This window comes from Mesocricetus auratus, unplaced genomic scaffold, assembly GCF_017639785.1.
Source record: "Mesocricetus auratus isolate SY011 unplaced genomic scaffold, BCM_Maur_2.0 Super-Scaffold_100009, whole genome shotgun sequence".
In the NCBI taxonomy this organism is placed as follows: Eukaryota; Metazoa; Chordata; class Mammalia; order Rodentia; family Cricetidae; genus Mesocricetus; species Mesocricetus auratus.
The window spans coordinates 72895404-72907448 of NW_024429193.1; the positions used below are offsets into that span (position 1 = coordinate 72895404).

The window sequence follows — 12045 nt, forward strand, 5'->3', positions numbered from 1 at the left end:
TTGATGCCTCATAAATTCTCTATGCTAGGTATTTTTAAGGGCCTCTAGCCTCAATTTTTACTCTTTAAACAGAATAACACAACAACTTTAGTGATTTTAGGCCCCATTTCTATTCCCAGAAATAATGTTGAATTCTCAAGAAGAAAAGTAAGTTCTATTCATTTGAACTGCTTTGCTTCAACTTTAGCAAGAGAACCTACTTAGATGGAAACACTGAAAGGGGTTCTGCTGCCACCTGGTGGTTACAACATAGTATTGTCTTGCTCATTTTAATTCCACCTTCACTTCAGCTTCCCCACCAACTTTTTCCAGTAGATAAAAGAACATCTTGCTTTTTCACCCACGTCTATGTAGTGCAGGCTAGCCTCAAAGTCACATCGATCCTGCTTCCTCCCCCTCTAGAATGGTAGGACTTCATGTGTGCATTAACACAGCAGGCTCTAGTCAACCTTTACAACGGATTAACTAGGTGGCTTGGCATATCCATCACTGGTAATGACACACACCCAGCTGTTCCAGACTCATTTATGATGCTGTATTCACATTTCATCTCCGACTTCCTTTTTTGCTTTTTTCTTTATTTCTCTTGTCATTTCTGGGGATCAAATTCAGGACCCTTTACATATGCTGGACAAGAATTTATCATTATCCTAGAGCCTCAGTCCTCATAGTTTCATAATAACTAAGTTCAACTACATTCCTTTCCCCCTGTGATTCCATCACTACACTTGGAAGACTCGGGTTAGAAGTTAATTCACCTTCCCGATACTGATGGCATTTTCCAGTTACTTCAAGAGATTTCCTAAACAATACTGTGGGACAGGAAACAGGAAAAACAGGTTTGCCCTCCTACTCATGAAGTGGCTGAAGCCATTTGCCCAAGTCACATATAACTGACGCGTGGCAATGTTTGTAACCAGCGTTTTGGACACTTTTCCAGGGGTCTCTGCTCACTTTTACCCTTTATCAGGGAGGGAAGGTCACTCCTTCACATACATGTGTAATAAAGTTTCATTTGAATTTACTGGTGCCATCTACTCTGTTAAGTATGAAGTATTTGTCAGCACTACATGTGACAGTGTGATTGGGGAGGATTTTACGCAGCTCAGCATCAGCTACTTCTTCCTTTATAAAACAGAAAAGAAGATGAGCAGGAGACGTGGTCACACTACGGGCTCCCAGAGTACCACATGGCTGTCCTCCATCCTTCCTCTCCAAGGTCACGTGTTCAGCAGACTAGTGGAGAGTACTCCAGTGTGTCCCAATCACACCAGGAAACTAGATTTTGGCTGACAGTCCCATTCAATAGATCAAAGAAAGAGTCTGTGTTCTTAAGGAGAGTCTGGAAGCTTCATTAACAACAAAAGCCAAATATTGGTATAGAAATGTTTCCATGCTTCATGGACTTGAACTTGAACCCAGGGCCACCTATCTGTCGCCTCACTATACCCCCAGTTTGTAGATGACTGTCCTGATCTTGGAAACACATGGAGATTAGAATAGATTTACTGCAGTTTGTAGATGACTGTCCTGATCCTGAAACACATGGAGATTAGAAGATTTACTGCAGCCTCCTCCCCACAAACAGGATTGAAGCTGATGAGCCAGGAGTTTGGGAGCTACATCTATGGGGGACCACAGCAACTCTGGATTTCTCTCAAGCCCCAGTACAGATTCCAGAGTGAACATACATAGGGCTTTCCTAGCTTTGGTTACTAAGTTATAGCTGGAAAACTGGACAGTTACATACGTTAGCTACCATAAAAAAGCATTTTGTGACAGGTTATCTTAAAACAAATGTTCTGCAAATGTAATTACAGTAATTTCCTAAGTTACCTGAAGATGTACTTCTTTTGATAGGAAGAACTCTGGGCTTTGGCTTTATTGTGATGATCTCTTTTCCAACTTCTTGATCATCCTTTTGGGATTTGGAAAAGGAGTTTCCAGTCCTATCCTCATGAACATGAGGTGACATGTCTTCACTGTCCTGGGAGACAGATTCCTGCCCATCTTTGGCTATGTCACTGTTGACTTTCTTGGTTTTCAAAAAAGATAGTCTTGGAGAACTCTTTTCTTCATCATCAGATATATGAAAATCATTTACCTTTTTTCTAAGTAGACTTTCATCTGTTGAGGTATCTGAAAATTCACCTAAAGAAACTGAAATATAAACAAGGAAAAGGTGAATTGAAGAGTGTATCTTAAACATCTGGAGGTTATATTTCATTTCTCTTCATGAAGAGAAAGGACTAGAAATTAATCAACAACCCCAAATAAGCACAAATTTATTTTGTAACTCTTGAAAATAGTTAATCTAGGCATGCTTTGTTGACATTTATGAAATAAAATTTAACATATTAAATTCATTAACATATTAAAATTATTTACCAAGTGCCTACAGCACTGTGTTTATTCTGGGGTATGTCCCTCAAAGGTTACTAAATGTAGCACCCACCCCAAAATATAGTCTAATAAAGAACACCAACTTAGCAAGACACACATGACTTATCAGCTATTCAGAATATTTTTACAGAGAACATTTATTCAGTGAATATTACAAAGTAGCACACTTAATTTCAGATTTAGAATTCTATATGCTTATACCTGAAATCTAAAGTGGAATGTTTTCTTCACTTAATAGAAACCAAGTTAAACCAAAATAATGGATATAGTAACATGGGGGTCTATTTTTCAAAACGACCCACTTTGGTGGTTTGAATGAGAATGTTCCCATGACCTGAGGTACATGAACACTTGGTCCCCAGTGGGTGGCATTGTTCAGTGAGCAGGTGGTACCCTGTTAGAAACCTGATCACACTGGTTTTGGAGGAATGTAAAATACCTCGGAACTCTGGATTGGAATAGCAGTTAAACCCTATAAGGAGAGTTTGAAAGTCCATTCTAGCCTGGAAGACTGACGTTCTGAGAGTAACCGGGACTGTAGGGGCCCAGCTCAAGAAGTTTCAGAAGGAAGCAAGGACTTTAACAGCTTCTGGGCTAGAGGCCATTCCTGTGATATCCTGGTGAAGAATCTTCTGCCCTTGTCATACAGTCTTGTCTGAGGATAAATCTGAGGGCTTTGGTTTTGCCAATTTGACACAGACTGGAGTATCTGGGAAGAGGAAACCACAACAGAAGAAGTGCCCCCAACATAATGGCCTGTGGGCATATCTACAAGGCATATTCTTGATTAGTGATTGATGTGGGAGGGGCCAGCCCACAGTGGGCGGTGCCATCCCTAGGCAGGGGGCCCTGACAGTGTAAGAAAGCAAGATGAGCAAGCTAAGGGGGAGTAAGCCACTTAGCAGTGCTCCTTCATGTCCTCTGCTTCAGTTGCTATCGTAGGCTCCTGACGGTGACATGCCTCAGTGAGGGATTGTTATGAGGAAGCTTAAGCCACATAAACCTTTTCCTCCCCAAGTTGGATTTGGTTAATATTTAGCACAGCAATAGGAAGCAAACAAAATGCTAATGTAAAAAGCAAAGCGCTAATTTCTTTGCTAGAGGAAGCTTGAAGACAGAGGACCACTGAATCAGTGGTGGGGTCATTGCTGATTTTGCTTACATAGGTATATAAGACAAATGAAGAAGTCAGGCAGACAAAAACACAGCCTGGAGAGAAAAAGAGCCTGAGGAAGCTTAACGTTGCAGCACAACTTGTGCCTGGGGGCTGATGAGATCACTGCCTCAGGAGGCTCCCAGCTCTGCAATGGACCAAAGGGAAGGGTGCCCTCAGGGTACGGCCCCTCCCCCTCCAAGTAACTAAATTTCCAATTGTGAAAGAGTTTATGGAATTCTGCTTCTAGAAATCAATGGAATTTTTAAAAGAAACCTGACTCAAGGGAGTGAGAGCCCACCCCAAGCTCACAGTCAAACTTAGTAAGGACTTTGGAGGCAAGCAACTCAGAAATGTGAGAGGATCATGGATTCTCCTCCTATGGGCTGTGGACAGACCACCAGGCTAGGCAAACTGTGGCCCAGAAGTCTCTGTTTGAAGGCCTTAAGGGATCAGAAAATCATTGTGTCAAAATGTCAAAATGAAACTTGGGCTGTGGTGGGGACCCAAGATGTTGGAGAGGCATAGCCATGAGATATCTGCCAAAGAGAGTTCCACACGGGATGAGAACCAGACCAAAAGAAAGATGACAAGCTTAAGGGCAGAGCCAACTAGAGTCCCAGACACTAGATATGGAGCTATGTGGGACTTCAAGCTTGCCCTGCTGTTTCTTTCGGTCTTGTGTTAGCTCAGTATTTCCTCACTAAGCCTCCCGCCCCATTCCTCTCTTGGAATGGCAATGCATATCCTGTCCCGTCATATGTTGGAAGCATGTAATTTCCTTTTCTTATTTTTCAAGGGGTTACAATTAAGAGATGCCCTGAGCCTCAAAAGAGACGGGACTTTTAAACAGCGTTGAAAATGTTTAAAGTTGACCTAAATGTGTTTTACACTGGCCATGCGTTTCTGGGTTACAGAAAGTGGAATGTGGTGGTCTGAGTGAGAATGTCCCCATAGACTCAGGTACCTGACCACTTGGTCCCCAGGTGGTGGCATTGTCTGACGAGCAGGTATCAGCTTGCTTCCTGCTTCAAGTGTGCTACCTTATTACAGAAGTTGCCTCTCAGCTTATTGTTCCTGCCCCCACGCCTGCAGCTTTCACCATGCCCACCCCCCATGACCGACTTGCATCCTAAAACTATAAACTAAAATAAACTCTTTCTCTCTGTGTCATGAGGTTTTATACCAGTAACAGAAAAGTAGCTCTGGTTGCTGTCTAACTGCAGGATTCTTAAAGTTGAACTTACATGTGAAACTACTTTCCAATACAGCTTATTCCTGAGGCATCATTTTACTGTTGGTGTGGTAATACTGTACTTACATATTTTTAAATTCATATTCGGAAATAAGCAAAAGTAATTCATAAGCTTCTAGACTATTGAGTCGCCCTCTAAGACATCGCACTCACAGAATTCTGAAACTAGTAAATTCACAGGCCCTGTATTATCATAAAAAGGGTATGGGTTGGTGAAATGTAACTAAGGAAGCAAAACACAGGAAACCGATCCATTTGTGTCTTCCTTTACATACCAATCTCATCACTGTCGAAGTCATCCGAGTATTCGGAACTTCTCTGCCTGGCTGACCGGGCTGTGATTGCTCTGATCAGCTCATCCTGAAATGAGATCAGTAATATCAATTCCCATCCAAGCAGGGATGTCTCATGCTGGGGACCAGGTCACTGAATCTACTTCTTACCCTAGGGCACATCTCAAAACTCAGGCATCTGCCTTCCCACAAATAGCCTGATGCCAGAGATAACCTATGGCTTAACAATGCCTGGCTAACACCTACACTCCCTAGTGAGATCTCCTGTTCTCTCTCACATCAAAAGCTCCCTGCTCCTAACAGCCCCCTGTCTCACTTCCCAGCTTCTCTGGTCAAACAACCTCCGCCATGGCCAAAGCCACATTCCCCTATCTAAGCCTGTACAGAACTTTCATTAAACAGCAGCTTGATCGGCCATGTTGTTTTGCTGTCCATCTCTCCTCATGTCTCTTGTCTCATTCATTCTAGGTTCCCTGGGCTCGAACCCGTTGTGCCCTGCTGGTCAGGGAAGTCTCATACTTAGAAGTAATTTTTAAGCAAATAGGGCTTGATTATTCTGTTTTCAAATTTAAGTTTCATTCACTTTAAGCCTACTTTGTGCCATGTTCCCAAGTCATCAGACTCACTGAAGAACACTGAAACTAGAGCCATCACCTCTGGGATTTGTAGTTACACAAGGAGTGACTGCTAATACCAGATAAATTAACTGCCGGTTACGATCTGAGAGCTAAATGCTATTAATAATAGGGGCATTAATTTAGATGGGATTTATTAGAAACTGACATTTTGTTAGAGGCCGGTACGTTTTGAGGGAGGTAGGGGCTTGGGTTTGACGAGCACGGTAGGCACACTCTCACTCAGCCTTGCAACTGGTACTTTAAGCCTACTGCGGAGATGGGCATAATCAACACTGCAAAAGCGGATGCAGAGTTTGAAATTGTAGTGATCCAGCAGTAAGTCCTTTCTACGCTTACAACAGAAAACTGAAGGCTAGGCAGAGACAGGCTCGGAAGCGGCTCTCCCACTTTCAACTCAGAAGCCAATACTGCAGAAAAGACAGCCACAGAGGTGGGTGTTTTAATACCGAGTCCAGAGTTGACAGATGACCTACAACACAGCAAAGGAGAAGCAAGAACTCCTCCCACTTCTCGTCAACCGCCCCGCCCCTGCAAATATGCCAGTGCTGAGACCTAGGGCACTCAAAAGCAAAATGCTTTGACATATCTTACCTGAAAAGAAGTTCTCTTGGTAGCTTTTGGACTCTTAGTATACGCCAAAGTCGTGCTGAAGATTTCATCAGACATAGTGTATTCTTTTTCCTCTACTTTTACAAAACTGCTAAGGAATAAACGGAATAATACATTCAGCCTTTGATGGTGCCTGAAAAATACACAAATATATAAAAAGAATTAGACGTTTTTTACATGATCGGGATACTCTATTCCTGGGGTTAGTGCCCTCCCTGCCAAAAAAAGAGAACCCGTCCTGAACATTGGCCTATATTTTCACCTAAAAATATAAACGGTGTTTTAGTAAAGACATGAAATTCTCACAACAAATTTGCTTTCACGAAGAGGAAACACAAAAGGAAGTTGCTGCACTACCACTATTTTAAGGATGAGCAAACTGCATTAGCACCAAATGCTGCCAAATATTTTTTCACCTATCCATTATTAAACAATATAGCATTGCAGATGGCAGTATGACTTAATTTCAAGACTAGATCAAGAAGACTGTCAGAGTCAAGGTTATATGATCCCTTCCCTGCCCCGGAAAAAAAAATGCCTTGCATATAACCGTATTCAAAAACAATGCTTAACCACAAACAGCAGTGACATTTTCCCAAGCCATCAAACACACACACAAACCACACAAAGACTTCTCGACACCAGGCTGCATTACACTAGGCTGCATTAAAGTCGCTGTTTCTCGCGCGCGACGCTGGAGGCCCATTCCGAGAGCCGGCCACCGCCCAGAGTTCCCCAGGCCGGCCAGGTGGCGTCCGCGTCCCCAGCTCCGCGCGGCTCCCGACCCAGCACGCGCCAGGCCGGCGCACACCCAGCGCGGTCCCCGCGGCTCCTCCGCGCCCCACGGCCCGCCGCTCCTGTACCCACCCAGCGCCGCCTGCGCCCCCGCTCCTGCGACCACCTGAGAACCCAGCGGCTGGGATCTAGCACCGATATCGCCCTCGGCCAGGGCCTGGAAGTCTGTGAAACCAGGTATTGGAACAAGCAGGAGGCGGGGCAAAAGATGGAGGCGGAAGGCGGTTGCTAGGTAACAGCGTCCCCGGGAGGAAGTGACTTCCCACCCGCCTGGTCTCTTGGGTACCCAACACCGCCTTTCGGCCTGCGTCGCTGGGATAACTGCACAGACCAAGGGAAGTGACGTCACCGGTGTAGGTGTTGATAGCTCCGTGCGGTTGCAGCCTGTATGCAATGACTGTTGCCTAAGAGACAGGACGGCCCTCTGCCATTGAGATAGGGAACCTGGATTTGCTCATGCTCAGTTAGAGTCCTTGTTTATGCGCAGGTATGGCGTAACCGCGACGCAAAGCGTCGTTTTGTTCGCCAGCTAGGACGTGGAATCTGTGAATCTCAGCAGTGTCAACGGAACGGACAGAATACTATGGTAGTGACTCTTGCAATCTTTGGAGTCAACCTGGACATTTGATTCTTGGCGTTTGCAAATTAAGGTCTCTGTGCTTTGATTTCTTCCGAAACTAATAACTATAGCGATGCCTGACTTAAAAGGTGGCTGTGAAGGCTGAATGCAATGTGTAGTGAAATACTGGGAAGTGTCTAGAATTGCATTCGGTTAACATTATGTATGAGCGCTTCTTGCAACTAATGCACAACACGGCGGGGCTTGGACAGAAGTATCACACAGCAGAGAGCTAGTTTCACGTCTTTGATGGAAAGTGGCTCCTTTCTATGCTAAGCGGATAATCGCTTAAAAGTCAGCCAGCAAATAAAAATGGGCAAGTAGGCTGGAGGACACTGTACTTCTGCAGGAATCAGTATGGTTGTCATTTAGTTATCATCGATAATATTAATACACAAAACACTTAAAAACTTTAAGTTACACAGATTTCATCTAGTTTTAATTTGAAAACAAGTTTGTCAAGATTAATTCATTGACTAGCAACTAAACTAGTTTGTTTCTCTGTCTCCATAATATTTTACTTAGTAGTTATTTCTAAAAAAATGACAGTGAAAGGTAAATTTAATAAATCAGCATATAGAAAATTTAAATGTACATAAAAATAAATGCAACTTTTGTAAGAAAAATCTTTCTAAATAATCAATGGTCCTTTTTTTAAAAGCTCAGTTTATGAAATGTCTTTCAAATTGTTCCTGTTTGGTAAATTTGGTTTGCTTAATTGTGTTGATTTTAACTTTTTTGTGGTTTTTTCGAGACAGGGTTTCTCTGTGGCTTTGGAGACTGTCCTGGAACTAGCTCTTGTAGACCAGGCTGGTCTCGAACTCACAGAGATCCACCAGCAGACCTCTGTCTCCCGAGTGCTGGGATTAAAGGCTTACGTCACCACCGCCCAGCTATTTTTTTAAACTATTTTTAAGTAGGGCCCGGCATGGTGGCATTTACCAATAGTCCTGGCATTTGGGAGTCAGGTGCAGGCACATCTCTGTGAGTTCAAGGCCAACCTAGTCAACAGAATAAATTCTAGGCCAGCCAGAGCTACATAGTGAAACCCTGCCTCAAATTCAGTAAATAAAACATATCTAAAAATAAATACAAAGCTAGAGAAGTGGTTCAAAAGTTAAGAGCACTGGCTGTTCTTCCAGTGGTCCTGAGTTCAATTCCATGCACCCACATGGCTGCTCACAACTGTGTATAGCTGTAGTCCAGCGAATTGCAATGCCCCCTTGAGGTGTGCATATGTTACAGACAAAGCACCCATCTACATAAATAAAGACATCTTAACTATTTTAAGTGAATTTTTGTACTAGAAAAAGATTTTCTATTCTCACCAGTTACTGTTAACTTTTCTAACCTATATTTCACTAACAAATGTGATTCTGTTAAAATTCCTGTGCCCTCAGCAAGGAGGTACTCACATTTTCTCACATGGGAAGAACTAAATTTTAGACAATTTGCAGATCATTATATGTATGCAAAAGTAAGAGCCATGTTCACTTTTTTATCCATTTGGCTGATAAAACTTTACTTTAGGCAGGACTTATGAATAGAAAAATTACCGAAACATCTGTGGAGGGGCTGGAGGAATGGCTCAACAGCGAAGACAGCACCCTGCTCTTCCGGGGACCCTAGTTTGGTTACCAGCACCTACATCAGGCAGTTCACGATCACCTGTAACTGACAGTAAGGGATACAACAGCTTCTTTGGGCCTCCATTGAAAGTGGCATGCATGTACACAGACACACACCCACATAAAAATACATAAAAATAGTCTTCAAGTCTCTAAAATCTCCAAATTATTAGTTGCCATTTGAATGAAGATCTTTTCCTATAGAATGCATTTGATTTCATTTCAATTTCTTAATTGATGCTATTAATTAGTAGATGGCATAGTTCCCTTATAGAAAACTACAGGAAACAAAAACAGTTCACCTAAAATGGTTGATTTCTCCGCAGGATCTAATAGATGATGTCTTTTCATTATTTTCACATGGTAAGCTACAGAAATTTTAGTGCTATGCTAATATTTTTCAAGCCACTTAGTATATGTTGAAAGCAATGTTTTACATCATCAGAATGGTGGAACTATTTTTTTCTAGTGGGCTGTAGGCCCATAATTGTTGAGTGAATTAGTGCATGACTAACTAAATACAACCTTAACTGAAAGATAACATTAAAGCACCGCAAAGGCTCACAGAAAACCCACTCTTACAAAGAACCTCTTCAGTGCACAAATCATCTCAGGAGCTTTTGATTTTTCTATAAATTACATACTATCCTTTCATGTGTCTGTTGAGTTTAGCACCTTCATATCTAAGCTTAGAGCTCATCCCTTTGTTAAACTCACATAAGCAACATGTTCTGAATCAGCCTTTGAGAGTCCAAATGGAGAACACCAAGTTCCTGGCTACCAATAGGCCATGACTGCAAGGCTGAGTAAGTTCACAGTGGGAATCTGTTCAGATGATTGCTCCCCACAGGCACAAAATGAGAAGCTCTAAAGAGAATGCCTCCTGGCAGTATCTCCGTTTTTACAGATGCAAGCGTGAGTTGAATACCAAACTTAGGAGAGAACACCGAAACAGAAGTCTAGTACATGGAACCCATGTGACAGTGGTTTTGAGTGGTTGAGAATGGGTGCTGCCTTTTGCTACTGGTTAAAATGTGCTCTTGTGTAAGCAGCTTGTACTCACTCCCTGTCGGACTTGCTGTGTGTCCTGTAGTGTGTGTGCATGCATGTGTGCGTGTGTGCATGCGTGCGTGTGTGTGTGTGTATGTGTGTGTGTGTGTATGTGTGTGTCAGGGAGCAGGGTGAAGGATGAGAAGACCTCTCTTCACATGCAACGCAATTGAGATGGGACTCCTCTTCAACAGTGTCTTATCCTCCCACATCAGGAAGCTATCTGTGGCCCTGTGGCTTGTGGTGCAGGTTAGAGATAGATAAAAATAAAAAGGAAGCAAAGGGCTGTGCTTACAGCTGTCATGGGATGATAACTACAGCAGCCTCTGGGCATTGGATAGTGAGCTATACATAAATCCCCATGGCTATTGATGGATGAAGGCTGCGCTCAGACACAAGTACCCAGACAGCTGGGGAATTGTGGGGCGAGTACGCTGCTGTGAAGAAGGGACTCACAAAGGGGTCATCAGAGTCTCAAGGAGAGCCAGCAGCTAGAGTAAACTACAGTGATTTAAGTGTAATTTTTCATATATCCAGAAAAACTTAACATCACTGCATTGAAAGAAAACATGTCAAAAAATATGAATTCACTTTTGTCAACCTTAACCTTAAAAGTAAATAATGCCTTGATGTTGTGAAAAAGCGTTCTGCATGGTTGCCTGATGTCACTGAGGACTGCTGGAAGCATCAGCTTCACAGACACCCCTCATACTATAAAAACCTCTGCAGGACATCTAGCCAGCACCTGCCTGTTCAGACCGGAAATGACACCACCCTTTTTATTAATCAGACTGAAGATTAGTGTTTCAAAATGTCCCATTTTGATCCTTTGCCCCAATGTCCTTGTTTATGTCCATATTTACTATAACATAATGTTCCTATGGCAATGCTCTGCTATTGCCAAACAATTTCTTTTGTTTTTAAGGAATCTCACTGTTTTAAAAAATTCAACTTGCCAAGTACAACTATGCACCATTGCATTTTATATAGAGATAGCTGAATTAGTATACATCAAGAGAAACATGATTATTTATTCTAAAACAGAACTCATCACCTTGAACAAACTGACAAACTGTCTTTGTTGTTAGGTTAATATCCTAAGTCATTTGTCACTACCGTGTTCTAGTTCTGGGTAAATACTAGAACTATTGCTATCTATGCTGGATCTGGTATAATTCTACTTTGCTAATATTATTTATTTTAATCTTTATCTACCCTTATGAAATATCTACTTTCTGTATATTCACATTTTATAGGTGAGACAATAAAGGTCTTGAAAACTTAATTATTTTCCCTGGGATATTTATTTCAGTGATTAATGACTACAAACAAAATTGGATCCGGTTAGACTAACCTAGAATTGGTGCTCTTAACTCACGGTCTAAGTAGGCAAAATGCCCCTCCCGTGGGGGTGGCAGTCCACAGCCTAATCCCTAGCACCTGGGAAATATATTACCTCATTTTGTAATTAATTAGATTAATGACTTCAAAATATAGGAAATACCCTCGAAGACTCTGGAGGAGCCAATGCAGAGAGTCACAAGAGCCTTTATAAGAGAACTTGGGAGGGTATCAGATGGGGCGATGGGGAAACCAGAGGTT

General features: G+C 42.4%; 1 protein-coding gene across 3 annotated transcripts in view; it reads right to left on the reverse strand.

Moving 5' to 3' along the window:
• Positions 1–7389, reverse strand: part of Map9 (microtubule associated protein 9) — a 30598-nt gene extending 23209 nt beyond the window's left edge. The window contains exons 1-4 of one of the 3 annotated variants that reach the window (XM_005076158.4): positions 7253–7389; positions 6334–6484; positions 5087–5171; positions 1837–2160 (exon numbers count right to left, since the gene is read on the reverse strand). In XM_005076158.4, coding sequence (XP_005076215.1) covers positions 1837–2160; positions 5087–5171; positions 6334–6408 — 484 coding nt within the window. In that variant the 5' untranslated portion in view covers positions 6409–6484; positions 7253–7389. Of the gene's footprint in view, positions 1–1836; positions 2161–5086; positions 5172–6333; positions 6485–7006; positions 7091–7218 lie in introns of those variants that run through there. The other 2 variants (XM_013117793.3, XM_040752604.1) reach the window with 2 other exon arrangements.
• Between the last annotated feature and the right edge of the window lie 4656 nt (positions 7390–12045).